General features: G+C 52.7%; 1 protein-coding gene across 1 annotated transcript; it reads right to left on the bottom strand.

Annotated features, from left to right (window-relative positions):
- Positions 1-329: 329 nt before the first annotated feature.
- LOC135305449 (myosin-7) lies at positions 330-14185 on the bottom strand. The gene is made up of 40 exons (XM_064429138.1): positions 13949-14185; positions 13111-13328; positions 12540-12683; positions 11978-12134; positions 11829-11856; positions 11505-11616; positions 11031-11123; positions 10843-10906; positions 10541-10639; positions 10349-10452; positions 10132-10270; positions 9929-10047; positions 9672-9821; positions 9326-9496; positions 8885-9194; positions 8734-8801; positions 8508-8595; positions 8275-8392; positions 8064-8187; positions 7739-7875; positions 7530-7656; positions 7288-7416; positions 6975-7217; positions 6445-6621; positions 6186-6331; positions 6003-6093; positions 4969-5358; positions 4756-4882; positions 4535-4653; positions 4067-4263; positions 3676-3859; positions 3274-3439; positions 3070-3194; positions 2680-2988; positions 2342-2545; positions 2013-2138; positions 1635-1910; positions 1106-1201; positions 532-666; positions 330-444 (listed from the first exon to the last, which is right to left on the bottom strand). Exons 2-40 carry the CDS (start codon positions 13309-13311, stop codon positions 424-426), a joined length of 5814 nt encoding a protein of 1937 aa, XP_064285208.1. The 5' UTR covers positions 13312-13328; positions 13949-14185; the 3' UTR covers positions 330-423.
- Between the last annotated feature and the right edge of the window lie 3544 nt (positions 14186-17729).

Genomic DNA, 17729 nt, shown 5'->3' with positions numbered 1-17729 from the left:
TCCTGGGGTCCCCCCTCCCCACCCCCACATCTGCCCCCAGATCTCCTGCCACACAGATCTAGGCTGGTGTGGAGCAGGCTGAGCTTACAGAATACCATGGAGCAGACAGAGTATCTGCCCCACAGCGGATACACTGTGAGGCAGCTCAAGGGCTGAGCTCGTGGGTCACATCACATTGCACTGTGGGTCTGGTCGCATCGTGTTGTGGGGCATGCTGTGCTGCAAACTCCTTGGTGATCTTGTGTGGGCTACAGACATGCTGTGGGTGCCATGCCATGGGGAAACCCCACCCTCCCCACACAAACACAGCCCCACAAAACCTGATGCTGCTCAATGCTTTTTATTGGCTGACCAAGGTTAGGGGGCTGGGAATGGGGGTGGGCCACTTGGAGGTCCAGGGAATATTGTTGGGGGTCCAGAGCTTCACTCTTCATTGAGTCCCTTCTGATGGAGAATGAAAAAAAGAGACTGTGAGCATGAGGAAGTTGTGGGGCAGCCGTGGGGCAGCTGTAGGGCAGGGGAGAGTCCCACCTTGGCTCCAATGTCGCGGCTCTTGGCCCGCAGCTTGTTGACCTGGGACTCGGCGATGTCGGCACGCTCCTCTGCCTCATCCAGCTCATGCTGTGCCTTGCGGAACTTGGCCAGGTTGGAGTTGGCCTGTTCCTCCTGAGGGTGCAGGGACACCAGTGAGGCTCCCACACAGCTCTGTCTGGCCTCCTGCCACCCTGCCAGCTGTCCCTCCATCTTATCTTCTTATTGCTCCATCTGGCCCACCATGGACCCTCCTGTCCTTCCAGGCATCCCATCCTCCAGCCACCCAACCATCTCCTCAACAAACCATCCATCCATCCATCCATCCATCCATCCATCCATCCATCCATCCATCCATCCATCCATCCATCCATCCATCTATCTCCACATTCCACCACCCACCCACTTTCTACACTTTCTTTTGACATACTCTTCTTGCCCACTGACACCCCACCCCTTGACCACCCCAAGGTCCCCTGCTACTCCCCACATTCTCTCCCACACCCCAACTGTCCCAGCCCCGACACTGTTCCCTCCTGGGGGGTGGTGCCACAGTTGCCCCTCCAGTGCTCACCGCCTCCTCTGCCTGTCGCTTGTAGGCCTTGACCTTCATTTGCAGTTTGTCCACAAGGTCCTGGAGCCGGACCAGGTTCTTGCGGTCCTCTTCTGTCTGTGGGGTGAGACACAGGTGGGTCAGGACATGATCCTACCTTTGCTTTGAATCGCCACGAGAGCAGTGAGGGTCAGGAGACAGTTAATGATGTTCTTGGGGAGTGGTGCTTCTCTGGATCTGTGAGTGGTCTCAACTGTGGGCCAGAAAGTGGGTTGTCTCCCTGTGTGAAGGTGTCTTCTTGCCCCTGATGAGGTCCTACCTGAGGTTCTGGATCATGCAAAGACCCCATGGATGCTGAGCCTGGGTGGCTCAGGAGCCAACAATATTCCGGATCCCACAACAGTATCAGACACACACGCAGTGGGTGATCTAGTTTACACAAGTCTCTCTGGCCAGCAGGTCGGCCATGTTCGAGGTCATGTACAGCATGAAATATGAGGCCCTGAGGCCAAGGGGCAGGAATTGACCTGGGCCAGCCCAGGAGCCCCACCTGGTAGCTCAGCTCCTTGACACGACGCTCGGACTTGCGGAGACCCTTGACACTCTCGGCATGGCGCTTCTGCTCAGCCTCCAGCTCATTCTCCAGCTCCCGCACACGAGCCTCCAGCTTCTGCAACTGCTTCTTGCCCCCTTTGAGGGCCAGCTGCTCAGCCTCATCCAACCTCATCTGCAGGTCCTTGATGGTCTGCTCCATGTTCTTCTTCATCCGCTCCAGATGGGCGCTGGTGTCCTGCTCCTTCTTCAGCTCCTCGGCCATCATGGCCGCCTGCCCAAGGAGAGAAGCAAGCAGAGAAGGAGGACCAAAGCATGCTCTACTTCACCCTCCAGTGGAAGGTGTCCTAGATGTTGGTCCCACCATAGCACTCACATCAGTGATGGCTTTCTTGGCTTTTTCCTCAGCATTCCTGCACTCCTGGATGGCCTCTTCCACCTCTGTCTGCAGCTGGGAGATGTCGGCCTCCATCTTCTTCTTCTGGTTGATGAGGCTGGTATTCTGGAATTAGAGCAGAGGATCTCAGGAGGTGTCTCTTGAACTGCTGACCTATCCTTCTTCAACCCCCCAGTACTTAATGACGCCCAACTCCCTGCCAACTCTGCAGGCTTAAAGGATCTGGAGATCTTGGTAACTCAACCCGTTAGAAGCCCACACCCATGGATGGAGATGACCTCTGTCCTTGAAGGTATGTGATGTCTCACCTGTGAGTGGAGAAGCTGGACCCTCTCGCTGGCCTCAATCAGCTCCTGCTCAGCCAGCTTGCGAGCCCTCTCAGTCTGTTCCACCACTGCCCGCAGCTCCTCCAGCTCGGATTGGAGAAGGTTGTTTCTCCTTTCCACGATGGCAATATTCTCCTTCAGGTCCTCATTGACCCGTACCATGTCATCCAGCTGCAGTTGGGTGTCCTACAAGGCAGCATTGGGGAAGAGGGTGAGTGGGAATGGTGGGGAAGTGGCTTAAGGTCTAATTTTCTTACACTCTGGCATGGTGGGACCTACTACATGTCAACATGCTTATGGGATAGAAGTCTGATGGGTACCTTGAGGTAGCCCTGCAGTGTCTTGACTTGCTTCTGAGCTTCAGCAGCTATACGGTTGGCATGGCTGAGCTGAATCTCCATCTCATTGAGGTCACCCTCCATCTTCTTCTTCAGCCTCAGGGCCTCGTTGCGGCTCCGGGTCTCAGCGTCCAGAGAGGTCTGCAGTGAGTCCACCACCCGCAGGTGGTTGCGCTTGGCCTGCTCCATCTCCTCATCCTTCTCAGCCAGCTTGCGCTCATAGTCTGCCTTCACCTGGTTGAACTCCAGTTGGGCCCTCAGGATCTTTCCCTCCTCATGCTCCAGAGAGGCCTGGTGGAGACAGACAGAAATTAGAGTGCCACAGAGAACACTAGGACAACATGGCACTCATGGGGATGTGATTTGGCTCACCTCAGCCTCTTCCAATGCAGCTTGGAGCTCCAGTTTCTCAGCATCCAGCTGCTTCCGGACCTTCTCCAATTCATGGATGGTCTTGTGGCTGCCACCCAGCTGCTCCGTCAGGTCCGAGATCTCCTCTACCCAGATGATAACCGATCAGACTTGGTGGAAGGTAGTGGGATACAAAAAGGTGGCAGGGAAGGACCATGGTCTCACCTTGGAGATTCTTGTTTTCCCTCTTTAAAGTCTCTAAGTGATCAAGTGACTCCTCATAAGCGTTTTTCAGCTTGAAGAGCTCGGTGCTGAGGGACCTGGCCTCTTTCTGTGATGCCTCCAGCTCCACCTGGGACTCTTCAAACTTCTGTTTCCACTCAGACAAGATCTATGAGGACACCACCTGCTCAGCTGCTGCTTTGCCCATGAATACCCCTCTTTCCATCCTCTTCCTCCCTTCCCCAATGCTCTCCTGAAAGGGACTTGAGGGTCTGCTAAAACATGGCCCTTGAAAGTTGTTCAGCTTTTTTTCTGGATTTCTCCTGCCTTTTTTTGATTCATGGGACCCACATTTCTCTATCCCCTTTCCACCCTTCTCCTTCCATCATTCCTTGGTCCTCCCACCTTGTCAAAGTTTCTCTGCTTCTTGTCCAACGCAGCAGCTGCTGCATTTGACCGCTCCAGGTCTGCCATGAGATCTTCAATCTCATTTTGCAGCCGGTGTTTGGTCTTCTCCAGGGAGGAACACTTGGCATTGACCGCCTCCACTGCCTCCTCAGCCTCCTGCAGCCGCTGGGCCAGCTTCTTCCTGCCATGGGATAAAACCTGGCTGCGGTGACCCATGGACCAAATGGGCCAACTCAAGCCTTCTTCCAACCACTGGTTAGCTGGGGCTCTGCTCTGGATGTCCTCTACCATCTCCAGATTATGATCCGTTCTCCAAATCCTTGTACTGTAGAAGAGTCTCCACTCTCCCCTGCCCCACAGAAGCTCCTTTCATGGGGAGAGGACTCACTTGGCTTCCTCCAGTTCCTCAGTGCGCTGGATGGCATCTGTCTCATACTTGGTCCTCCACTGTGCCACCTCAGAGTTGGCCTTGGAGAGTGAGCGCTGGAGCTCAGCCTTGGCCTCTGTCTCCTCCTCATACTGCTCCCTCAGAAGGTCACAGTCATGCCGGGCTGACTGGAGGGCATGGGCCAGTGCATTCTTGGCCTGGGAGGGGAGAGAGTTACAAGGTGAGGAGAACCTGGATCTATATGAAGGTGAGCTATATTGGCATTTTCCAACTCCAACTACCTAGTTACCAACCAACCCAACCCAACCCAGCCCAACTTCCCTGTAACTCACCAGCCCTACTAAATTTCTGAGGACCCTTGATTCATTTGCTCCTGCTTTGAGGGCAGGCTCATGATGCACTTCTCAGTCCCAAACCTTCGCAATGAAGGTGTCTTTTGACCTCACTGACCCCCCAACAAAGCTCTACCTTGACTTCTTCCTCTAGCTGCCTCTTCAGGTCCTCCAGCTGTTGGGTGTAGGTGAGTTTCCCTCGTGTCATCTGGTTGATGAAGGCTTCTTTCTCCTCCAGCTGCCTGGAGAGCTCACCTGTCAGGTGGAATGGCAGATAATCAGTTGCAGGACACACCCCCAAGCCATCTCACTGGGCAAGAATTAGGCAATTGGGTTAGGGAAGAGCAAGACCCTCACCATTTTCTGTCTGGAGCTTGGCTCGTTGAGTGGTGAGGTCATTGACCATGCGTTGAGCCTCTTCGGACTTAGTCCGGTGCTCATTCATCTGATCTTCCATGGTGCGGCACATCTTCTCCAGGTTGGCCTACAAACAGAAAGGGCAGAAGATGAAAGGGAACCTTGAGAGGGCAGTGGAAGGGCAGTCTTCAAGGCTGTAGACCTATTTCCTACCTTGGCTTTTATGAGTTGCTCCATGTTGGAGCCAACATCATCCAGCTCTAGCTTGAGCTCACTCTTCTCCTTCTCCAGCTTCTGCTTGACACGCTGTAAGTTGTCGATCTGCTCACTGAGCTCGGCCACACTGTCAGCATGCTTCTTGCGCAGTGCAGCAGCCGTGGCCTCGTGCTGCAGCGTGGCCTCCTCCAGGTCCCGCCGCATCTTCTGAAACTCTGCCTCACGCTTCTTGTTGAGCTCGATCTGCACTGATGTGGCACCACCCGCCTCCTCCAGCCGCTCGCTGATCTCCTCCAGCTCCCGTGACAGGTCTGAGCGCAACTTCTCCACTTTGGCTCTGCCTGTCCGCTCTGCTTCCAGCTCCTCCTCCAGCTCCTCAATCCGCGCCTATGCTCCAGGGATGAACAAGTTTTCAGCTGACATGGTTTCACCCAACTCCTGCACTCAACTCAGTCAATCAAGATGGAGAGTCTTTAAGTCAATTCAAGTCAACCTAACCAGCTGTAGGCTCTTCAGCTCAACCCAGAGAGCTGTAGAGCCTTCACCTCAACCAGTCTCAATCCCATCCAGTTCTTTTCAATCTAGCCAAGTTCTGAGCTCTCCAGATCAACCTGGCTTTATTTGAAGACACTCCACCTTCTCAAATTACCTTAAGATTCTTCAACTCAACTGGTCTTGAGGACATTCCAGTTGGTCATCTAATTGGACTAACAGACAACTCAGCACAAATTTCTCTAAGGACATTGGAATGAATGTGATTCAACCTGGGTGGTCTGCTCAGCTCAGAGGATTCTACCCAAGATGCTCCCCATACCTTGAGTACTCCTAACCCATTGGTTCAGCTCAACCCCCATGAGAGCCAACCTGTCCAGGAGCCCATGAGTCATTTCAAGGCAATAAATTACAGGTTCTGTGACAAGGGATATGTCTTGGGCTTCTGACCTCAGGTGGGTGGCATACTAGTTTAGGTTGTTCTCAAAATGATATGAAGAAGATAATGGAGAGGACCCCCAAGCTGAAGCCCACCTCACCTGAAGTTCTTTGAGCTTCTTCTGGAGCTGTGCTGCAACTGCTTGCTCATCCTCAATTCTGGCGTTGAGGGCATTGAGCTCAAAGTCTTTCCTAGGTGTGGGGAGAAACACCAGTAAGTCATTCTTCTGAGTGCTCAGCAGAGGTGTTATAGGTAAAGGACAAGAAAGGGTGCAGGCCCTTACTTTTTCAGCCTCTCATCCAACTGCTGCTTGTCATTCTCCAAGTCCATGATATTCTCCTGAGCCAACTTCAAGTCACCTTCCAGCTTCCTTTTGGCCCGTTCCAGGTCCATCCGGATCTTCTTCTCTTGCTCCAGTGAACTCTCCAGCTGCAAGTGAGGAAGAGACACACCCATCAGCCCCCACAAACACACACTCCAGAAGGACCTCCACACCCCAAGGGACCAGCTATGTGCCTGTCAAGGGAATGGCCTATACTCACATCATCCACTTGCTGTTCCAGCTTGACTTTGGCTTTTGTCAAGGTGTTGACCTTGTCTTCCTCTGCCTGCAGGTCATCCAGCGCTTGCTGATGAGATTCTTGCAGGGCCTTCTTCTCCTTCGTTAGCTTGACAATGATCTCATCCAGCCCGGCCATCTCCTCTGTGAGGTTCTTGACCTGCAGGAGGAGAAATATCAGGCCTCCAGCTTGGTACCGGAGGTAGGACAAGAGACAGGAGGCTGTTCTTGCTCTTTGTGAAGCTGGGTCTAAGTCAAGAGATGTAGGAAAACACAAGCAGCCTTGGTTCTTGGTGATGCAATCCAACCAGTCTTGCATTATCGCGATCCAACCCAAGCAGTTTTGGGTCCTTATGACCCAACTCATCCAGCCTTGAATTTGACAGCCCAAACAGCCTTGATTCTTGGCAACCCAACCCAACCAGCCTTGGGTCTTCACCAGACTCTATTCATGTTGGCTTGGGTCAGCTCAGTTCCCCACAATTTGAGGTCAAGACATCTCCCCACCCTCACCTTGTTCTCAGTGGCATGTTTCTCCTTTTCCACTTTGGCCAATGACAACTCCAGGTCATCAATGTCTTTCTTCAGCTCTGAGCATTCATCCTCCAGCTTCCTTTTCTTTGCTGTCAACTCAGCATTCATCTCCTCCTCATCCTCCATCCGCTCAGTCATCTCTTTCACCTTGGCTTCCAGCTGGATCTTGTTCTTGATCAGCTGGTCACAGCGCTCCTCAGCATCAGCCAGGTTGTCTTGCTCCTGTAAGGGGTAAGCTTGGTTTGAGGTGAATGAAAAAGGAGCGCAGGGCCAGGACATCTAGGTCACTCACAGCCTGCACTTGGAGCTGAAGGTCATTTTTCTCCTGCAGCATGGAGACCATCTTTTCCTCTAGCTCCTTTCGCCGGGCTTCTGACTTCTCTAAGGCCTCCTTCAGCCGCCCAAACTCTTCTTTCATGTTCTGTGGGAGGCACAAAGGTGCCATGTAAATCTCATTTTTTCCTTTTTGTTCCCACCTACCACTTCCTCTCTCCATCCACCCACCTACCTTCCCTACCCATGGCCCTGTCCTACCTGCATCTCTTTCTCCGTCTCAGCACTCTTCAACAAGGGCTTGATCTTGAAGTAGAGCTTCATCCAAGGCCAGTTCTTCACCCCCATGAAGGCCCTGATGTTCCACTGGATCACCAGCAATGAGTCTCTGGAGAAGCCACATCAAGATGTGGGTCACCAGCAGCTTCCACTCAACATGGATGCAACACCATCTCCATCTCACCACCTACCTGCGCTCTAGGATCTTCTTGAACTCCTGACGGGACAGGAAACCACGGACTTGGGCCTGCAAGCGGGTCATGATCCGGGCTAGGCGCTCATCCCTCATCTCTTCCAGCAGCCCCAGCAGCCCAGCCTTAAAGAAGACCTTTGAGGAAAGATGACGATAAGTGCTGCTGGAATTTGAAGGCATGGCAGAGGGATGGATGGTAGTGTGGATGGGAGCTCAGATGGGCAGGTGGACAAGTAGATGATGGAAACATAGAGTCCATCTGGTCCCACCATGAAAACCTTGTGGATCGTGGGACCACCACAACTGAGACCAAGTGACCTCACCTTGGTGTGTCCAAATTTGTATTGGTTGTGGTCAATATCAAGGGATCCCAGGAGCTTCTCAGCACCCTTGCGGCTGTCAATGAACTGCCCCTCAGGGATGGCAGCAGGGTTCAGGATGCGGTACCTGGTGACCAGAGAGGACAGGAAACCTCTGAATTCAATCCCAGTGGGGTTGTCCACCCCATCCCCACATTTTCTCCTCTGTGCCTACCGCTGTCGGAAGTCCCCATAGAGGATGCGATTAGGGAATCCTTTGCGGCAGATGCGGATGCCCTCCAGCACTCCATTGCAGCGAAGCTGGTGCATTACCAGGGGGTTGTTCATCACACCTGGTGGATCATCAAGACTGGTGAGTCATGTCTACCCCATAGCACAGCTGCCCACCACCACCTTTGGCCAGAGCCCAGCAGTGTCCTCTGGATCAATCCTCAGGGATTGGCTTACCAGGAGACTTGGTCTCATTGGGGATGATGCAGCGAACGAAATGAGGGTGGGTAGACCGCAGGTTGGTCATCAGCTTGTTGAGATTCTCCTGAAAAATGGAGGAGGAGATGATGAAGGGAATGAAGACATGCCCCCAGCCTGTCCCACCAAGGGTTATCCCTTGCCCTGGGACATGTTTTCCATGCCCACACACACTGGGATCCACCAATAACACTTGAACTCTCACCCGATGGAGGGCAGAGACAGTTTGGAAGGAGGAACCTTTCTTCTTAGCTCCTTTCCCCTTCTCCACGGCTGTTGGAGAAGAAGAAAGGATGAGATAGGACAGGGACAGGGTGGAAAGAACCCCAGATGCGGAGGAAGGGGGTTCCTCTTACGTGCATCTGCCCCAGCATAGTTGGCAAAGAGGTTGGCCAAGAGCTTCAAGGCAGATTTCTGGTAGAGCCCCACCACTGTTTCATTGAGGGGATCCTTGTTCTTCTGCAGCCACCCGATGATGTTGTAGTCCACCGTGCCAGCATAGTGGACAAGGGCAAAGTGGGCCTCTTGTTTCCCCTTGATGTTTCGTGGCTTCCCAAAGTTGGCCGACTTGCCCAGGTGATTATCAAAGAGCTTGGCCTTGAAGGTCATGTCTGTGGCCTTGGGAAACATGCACTCTTCCTCCAGGATGGACATGATCCCCATGGGCTAGGCAGAAAAGACCTTGTTGGCTACAGTGAACACCAAGTACAACCCGACTAGCCAACTTTGGGGTTCCTGCTAAGCTGCAACTGAAAGGGCCCTTCCCCAGCCCCATGAGGCCCTGAGGGAGGTGGTACCTTCTCAATGAGGTCAATGCAGGCCTGGAGGTCCATTCCAAAGTCAATGAACTCCCACTCAATGCCCTCTTTCTTGTATTCCTCCTGCTCCAGCACGAACATGTGGTGGTTGAAAAACTGCTGCAACTTCTCGTTGGTGAAGTTGATGCAGAGCTGCTCGAAGCTGTTGAACTGGGGAAGGAGAGAGGAGATGGCCAGTGGGGTCAACAGAACAACTACTATGTTCAGCTGGATCAACCTGAGCCCCAACAGGGTCAACACAAATGAAAACAAAGTCATCTGACCATCCAGTAGGATTAGCTCTACATCCAGTGTAATCAACACAACACAGTCAATCAGGGCTTACATCAAAGATTTCAAAGCCAGCAATGTCCAGCACACCAATGAAGTACTGCCGTGGCTGCTTGGTCTCCAGTGAATTGTTGATCCTGGTCACCATCCAGTTGAACATCTTCTCATACACGGCTTTGGCCAAGGCTCCAACAGCATAAATCACCTGGAAGAAGGATGCCCCACCAGTGAGAGGGCCTCTTGGTGTTCTTCTTGCTGAAGATGACACCATATCACCCCAAAAGGAGGATATTTTAGGGATGTCCTACTCACCTGCTGGACATTCTGCCCCTTGGTGACATACTCATTGCCCACCTTGACCCGAGGGTGGCACAAACCCTTGAGAAGATCAGCTGAGTTCAGCCCCATTAGGTAAGCTGACTTGTCTGCCTCTGAGGATGAAGAAGTGAAAATATGAACCTGGAAGGATCATGGAGTTCACCCCAGTTTCCACCTCAACCTTGGTTGGACCCAACCTTCTGTGCCGTCTGGTTCTGCCTGCTCTTCCCGTTGTTTCTGCTTGAACTTCATGTTGCCAAAGTGCATGATGGCTCCTGTCAGTTTATAGATGGAGTTCTTCTCCTCTGGAGTGAATCCCAGGACATCAAAGGCACTCTGTGGGGCAAAAATGTGTTCAAGTCTTCTCCAGCCCACAGAGACACATACACACTACCTGATGGCCTCCCGTCTCACATCTGTGGCCAGGAGCTCCTCTCCATCATCAATGGATGGAACTGTGGTCTCTCCTTGGGAGATGAAGGCATAGTCGTAGGGGTTGTTGGTCACCAGCATCATGTCTGAAAGGAGAAAAAGGGGTTGGGACAGGCAGGTCCCAAAAGGGGTGTGGGATCAGGTATTTACAGGTAGGTTGGGAGTATAGCTCACCCAGCAGCTCTGGCTTCTTATTGGAGAGGATCTGGTAGTAAATGTGGTAGTTTCTTTCAGCCTTCAGCTGGAAGATCACACGGGACTTCTCCAGGAGGTCTGGGGTGGGGATGAGGAGAAGATGAGTGGAAGTCGGGATGAGAAGATAGAGGTTCAGATGGATGAATGGAGGGAAGCTTGAGAATGTGGAAGGGTAGATGGATGAAGATGAGGAGAAGTATGGACAGGTGGATGGAGAGATAGATAGAGGAAGGGATGGTGGACAACAAGATATCCTCTCATGGAGCCCTCAACCTACTCACAGGTCTCAATGTCAGCTGATGCCAGCTTCCCAGTGGCCCCAAAATGGATCCGGATAAACTTTCCCTGGAAGAATAGTGGAAGGACGTGGAGGTGGCCACCTTCTCCCAGAACACCCCAACCCACAGACCCTTCCCAAAGGACTCCACTTCACAGACTCTTCCTCACAGACTCCACCCCTAACACTCACAAATCGGGATGAGTTGTCATTCCGGACAGTTTTGGCATTGCCGAAGGCTTCCAAGGCAGGGTTGGCCTGGATGATCTGGTCCTCCAGGGTGCCCTGGATGGAGTGGGACAGTGTCAAGGGGGTTCAAACAGTAAGGTGTAGGGGATGAAGAATGCAAGGTTGAAATGGATTAATAGGAGAACACAGTGGTCCATGAAGGTTTGAGTGGGTGGTCAGATTGATGGACAGGGATGTGGACTGATGCCATCGGTGGATGGATGGATGGTTAGTTGATTGGATGGGGATGGGACAGATGAATGGAAGGTTGGATAGATGGTTGGTTGGTTCGTTGGTTGGTTGGTTGGTTGGTTGGTTGGATTTTTGGATGTTTGGTTCAGTAAATGTGTGGGTGGTTGATTGTGTCATTGGTTGGACAGACAGGTGGCAGAATATTGGCCAGACCCCTGGGTGTCATCCCTCACTCACTGCCCTTACCTTGCCCGGAGCCCCTGCCTCCTTCTTGCCTCGGTCACCGATGGCAGCAATGACGGCAAAGTACTGGATGACCCTCTTGGTGTTCACAGTCTTCCCCGCTCCGGATTCTCCGCTGAAGGTAGCCAAGGAGAGCAGTGGTTGGGTGCTATGGTGCTGGGAGTGGGGGACTCACTGGGGAGGGATGGATAATGGACCTCCACTGACAAGTCCATGTAGTGATAAAGGGTTGGCCAGTGGGCATGACTTCAGGAGGGGCTATGTGCAGGTTGGGGGGTCTTAGCTGTGAGGAGGATTAAGACAGAGTTTACAGATGAGATTACTTACGTGATGAGGATGGATTGGTTCTCCCGATCTGGTGGGATGAGGAGAAGAAACATGAGGTTCTGAAACCCACCTTGGCTCTGCCCCACATCTCCTGCTCCCCAGAAAGGATAGGGGAATAAGGTTATGGGGTCCCCGCAGAAGGTCCCTACCTGTCAGCATGTTCTGGTAGGCATTGTCAGAGATGGAGAAGATGTGGGGTGGAGCTTCACTCCGCTTCTTTCCCCGGTAGGCAGCCACCACCTCAGCATTGTAGACAGGCAACCACTTGTAAGGGTTGACAGTCACACAGAAGAGCCCTGAGTAAGTCTGGAAAAAGGAGTAGGTGGGTCAGAGTCAGAAGGTGCCACCCCACCAGGTGGTCCAAGGGGTCTGCAAAAGCGACCTCTTGTGTCTATGTGATATCTTGGGTTTAGGTGACCCCTGTGGTCTAGAGATGGGACATCTTGGGTGTGGGGGACCAAAGAGGTCTGAAGAGAGGATGTCCCAGTTCTGTAATCTGGAGAAGGGATGTCCTGGTTTTGAGTGACCCAAAGGGTCTGGGATATCTTGGATCTGGGTTGCTCAAGAGATGTAAAGAAGGATCATCCCAGTTAGGGTGGGCCATGAGATCTGGAGAAGGGACGTCTTGCACCTATGTGGCCCAAGTGGTCTACAAAAGGGGCGCCCAAGTTCTGGACGGGGTCTGAAGAACCTCATGGGCTCCCAACTCACATAGATCATCCAAGATGCGTAGCGGTCCTTGAGGTTGTAGAGGACGGCGGGCTCATGGAGGAAAGTCAGCATGGCCATGTCCTCAATCTTGTCGAACTTGGGGGGGTTCTGCTGCATGATCTGGTCCTCCTTGACCGTCACTGTCTGCTCAAGGTAAGGAGGACCCCATGAAGCAGGAACACAGGGCAAGGAGTTGCGCCAGTTGTTCCTACCCAAAGGGCTGGGAGTTGGGCATCTGAGTATTCCCTTGAGAGCCAGAGGAGGTCTAGGTGTTCCTCAAGTGATAGAGAAGATGTTTTTGGGTCTGGGTGTGGCTGGGGTAATAGAGGAGGTTGGATGGGGTCTATCTGTCCAATAGGTTCTGGGAAAGGTGGATAAGGGCCTAGATATTTCCTGGGTTATAGAGAAGATGCTGTGCAATCTGAGCATCCAGTGGGTGCTGGAGAAGGCATTTTGAGTCTAGATGTTTCTTGTGTTCTAGAGAAGGTGGGTTGGGTTCTTTGTGTCCCATGTGGAATGGAGCTGCTGTTTTGAGGTTCTGGAGTCCAAGGTGTGGCTGGGGTCCCCCCACCTTGCCATGTTCAGTCTCAGCAGTGATCTTGGAGCCCTCACGGCTGACAATGGTGGCCTTGACATATTCCTCCTTTTCATCAGGGACGAAGATGTCCTTCTTCAGGTCGAAGGGGCGAGTCTGGGCAGCCAACCGTTCCTTCTCCGACTTGCGGAGATAGGGGGCGGCCTCCCCAAATTCAGCCATCTCCACATCAGGCATGGTGGCGCTGGACAGGGCTGGGTGGGGTAGGAAGAATCAGACCCTCCAAAGGCTGCCAGTTCATCCCAGTTGGCCCCATTGCAGCTCTTTCCTTGGTGAACCCATCATTCCCCATTCTTCGCCACATCTCCCACTTCCTCTTGGTCAACCCAACTCCTTCATTCCTCCCCCGTGCTCCCAGTTCCTCTCCAATGCTCCCACTCCTCCCAGCTGGCCCATCCCAAGTCCATCCTCAGTGCTTCCATTATCTAGAGTTCCCTCTCAATGCTTCCAGTTCCTCTCCAGTGCTCCCAGTGAGCCTCATCCAAGGTCCATCCTTGGTGATCTGATGTTCTCCCATTCTTCTCCAGTGCTCCCAGTTCCTTTACAGTGCTTCTAGTTCCTGCCAGTCCTCATCTCCGTCCCAAGTTCCTTTTTAGAAGTCCCAGTGCCCTCCCCAGTGCTCCCTGTTCCTTGCAATGCCTCACACTGCCTGCCCTTTATCCCACCCCAGCATCTCCCAGTACCCCTCAGTACTCCTGTATCCCTCCCAGTCCTTTCCAGTTCCCACCAGACCCTCCCAGTATCATCCCAAACCCTCCCAGTCACCCCCAGTCTCCCCAGACACCCCTCAGTTCCTTCCACTACCCAGCCCCACCTCTCTCTGTGGTCTCCGAGTCAGGGGATGACAGTGCAGACTCAGGGCGGTTCTGGTCCTGCTCCGGGACACAACACCCCCCCCACCACAGTATGTCCCAGTATGTCCCAGTATATCCCAATATGTCCAATTACATCCCAGCATCCCTGCCCGGCCCCGCCAGTACTTCTCCAGTACACCACCACGCACACACACACACACACACACACACACACAGAAACACACACAGAACTGCTCAGTAAGTTCCAGTATCCCCCTAGGATTTATTCAGTACCCTCCCTCCTCCACCAGTATCACTCCAGTCCCTCCCAGTTACCACACAAATTCTCCCAGCATCATCCCAGTCCCACCCTGTTTCCCCACAGATGCTCCCAGTATCATCCCAGTCTCCTGCAAAGATCCTCCCAGTTCCTTCCTAGATCCTCCCAGTCCCTCCCAGTTCCCCTATAGACCCTCCCAGTATAATCCCAGTCCCTCCCAGTTCCCCCATAGACCCTCCCAGTTCTCCTATAGACCCTCCCAGTCCCTCCCAGTTCACCCACAGACCCTCCCAGTTCCCTCCCAGTTCCTCCCTGTTCTTTCCCAGTCCCTTTCAGTTGCCCCTAGTTCCCCTATAACCCCCTCCCAGACCCTCACGGTGCTCCAAGTGCCCCCTGCCCCACCTGCCCCTGGGTCTGCAGGCGCTGCCTGGGAGACCCCCCTTATATCCCCCCCTCCCCCCTGCAGCTGCGTCACCAGGAGGGGGGAGGGCATGTACAGACGGGTGACCTCAAGGCCACCTCACTGCCCTATAGGGACACGGTGACCCCTGTGGATCTGCAGTACACTCCCCAAATCCATAGGGCCCTCCCTCTGCTCTGTAGTCCTATAGGACCTTCACTGCCCCATAGGGTCCAGTGACCCCTAAGGAACTATAAAGCTCCACCAGCCCCATGGGACCCCCATATCTCGCACCCACAAGCTCATATAGCTCATATAGCTCCCCCCTACCTCACAGGACCTACTTCCTGCTCCACAGGGCTCCCCCAGCCCCATAAGACACCCCTCCAGCCCTATAGGACATGCATAGAACCCTTATCAGCCTCATGCGGGGGGCATTACTTCCTTTCAATAAAATCCCTGTTAGTGCACACAGCCCCATAGAACCCACTCCCAGACACCTCTCCCCAATCCCACGGTCCTATAGGATCCAAATCCAGCCCCATAGGACCTCTAAATATTTCCCTATAGGACCCCCTTGCCACAGGCCACTCCTGGCCCTATAGACCTTCCATACAGCCCACTTCTAGACTCACAGAAACCCCATAGGGCTCCCCCAGACCCATAGGATGCCCCAGACCCACAGGGTACCCCACTCTCAGCCCCTATAGGGGCCTCCTCTAACTCCCCTTCCCCTCCATCCCCCCAGTTTATTATGGGATAGATGAGGCAAGCCAAAAGACTCGCCTGGATGCCTGGGTCCCCCTGGGGTGGGGGAGGGGACAGACAGACAAAGGACAGGTGTGACCCCCCCCCTTCCCCCTCCAAGGGAACTCAGGCATCTGTGCCCCTCCTCCCATCCCTTTGTTCCCTCTCCCTCCCCCCACAATGGGATATTTTTGGGACATCCCCCCCCACAACCCCTGACATCCGATCAGCTTGTGACGCCAGTGGGGCTATGGGGCACCTTCACCTCATAACCATATATGGGGCTGGCCCTACAGGTTTCCCTTCCCCCCCTCGACCCCCAAAGCTCACCTAAGAATAGACAGGGGCATCCAGGCATCCAGGCCCCATCAATCCCATTAGATGCCCTATAGAGGACCAGGTGTCTGAATTTCACCTAATTTTTCTGATTCCCCACAAAATCTCCTGATTTCCCCCCAGATTTCCTTGGTTTTCCCCTGATTTTCCTAATTGTCCCCCAGTTTGCTGCAAATTTCCTTGGTTTCCCCCTGCTTTCCCTATATTTCCATCAATTTGCCCTGAAATTCATTGGTGCCCCCTAATTTTCCCAAATTTTCCAGATTTTCCCCCAAATGTCCTTATTTTATGCTGCAATTTGCCCCAAATATCCCTTGATTCCCCCAAATTATGGCCAAATGCTTTTTTTCCCAATTTCCCCCTAATTCCCTCACTTTGGTAATTTTCCCTCAATTTCCCCTCATTTCCCCTAATTTACATATTCTGACCTAAATTTCCTCTTATTCTCCCTGGATTTTCCCTAATCTCCCTCAATTTGCCCCCATTCCCCCAAGTTTTCCTTTATTTCCCCTACACTTCTGCAAATTTCCATGCATTTTACCTGATTCCCCTAAGGTATTTCATTTTTTCCAAATTTCTCCAAATTTTCCTCAATTCCCTCTATTTCCCCAAAATTTTTACCAGAATATATCCCTAATTTCCCCTAACTGAAATTTATCTCCCAAATTTACCACATTTTTCATATATTTCTCCTAATTTTTATTGCTTTCTCCAGATGTCCCCTAATTCCATCCTACGTTGCCCCAGTCTTCCCCAGTTTTCCCCCATTTCCCTGAATTTCCCCTTAATTTTGCCACAGTTTCCACAATTTTCTCAATTTCACCCTAATTGCCCCTGATTTTCCCCAACATTTTCATAACTTATCTTGTTTTCTCCATATTTTACCTAATTTGCTCCAACACTTTATTGGATATGGGGGGAAGCATAGCGACAAGGATGAGGAAAAGGCTCGGGTGCTTAAGGCCTGCTCAGCTTCAGTCTTTAATAGTAAGAGCACTTGTTCTCAGCATACTCAGGACCCTGAACTGGAAGACTGGGATGGGAATGGGAACAAGAACAAGGCCCCCATAAACCAAGGACTGTACCACTCAGGCATTTCCCTCGCAGACATTCCCTCCCTGGAATGCACTCCTGATCCTGCAGAAGCTCCTCATCTTCCCAGGACAGGTGAAGTTGGCTACTGCCTCTCCCTTGGCTGAACAGCATTTGACTTGAACTTGGTTCTGACTGACAGAGCCAGAGCTTTCCTTGACTTTACTTTTGGCAATTTGGCCTTTTGTGTCTGTCCAGACAAAGCCTTTCTGGGCTTCCAACCCCCTCCCGCCCCCATCCACTCTCTAATGACAGGGCTTCCTTTCCTGGTGCTTCCTCAGTGCCAAGAGTGGTCTCATCTATTCCATTCGACTATTTGTGTTCCCTGGCCATCACACAGAGCTGTTTCTGTGCTGCCCCATCTGCCATCCTGCCTTCCATATGTGCCAAGTGCTGCCAGCTGCCAGCAGAGCCACCTCCCACCCGCCCCAGCCGTGCTCCCCTGCCCATTTGTGTCCCCGGCACAATGGCCTTGCACTCAGTCTGGGGAAAATAAATGGGATCTATTGCCAGATAAAACTGACCCAATACCTTCCTCTCTGCTTCACCAGGATCCCTGTGGGACCTGACTCAAGACAGCCAGGAGCTGTGGCTCAGGTTCCACAGTGGCCCAGCATCTGCAGCCTGAGGTGAGAAAAAACCCAAAGGGCTCCTTCTGACCTGAGAAGGGGAAATGAGTGGCCTTTTCCTCTGTGGTGTGTGACTGCTGACAGAGCAGTGCCATAGAGATCAGACCATAGCAGCACGTGTAAATACAGACTGCTGAGAATGAACTTTCTTTGCAGTACTCCCTTGAAGAGGACTCAAGACATGGATGGAGAGGAAGGTACGACTAAGGCAACTCTAATTCCCACCATGGCACTCTCTTCCTCTATCAGGAAGTGTGAAACAACAGGAAAAGGAAGTGTGGCCATAAACAGGGCCTGTTTCATCAGCACCAACCTTT

This window comes from Passer domesticus, chromosome 1 (assembly GCF_036417665.1).
Source record: "Passer domesticus isolate bPasDom1 chromosome 1, bPasDom1.hap1, whole genome shotgun sequence".
Taxonomy (NCBI): Eukaryota; Metazoa; Chordata; class Aves; order Passeriformes; family Passeridae; genus Passer; species Passer domesticus.
The sequence above is the reverse complement of the archived record's forward strand: the minus strand, read 5'-3'. Positions and strand labels throughout refer to the sequence as shown.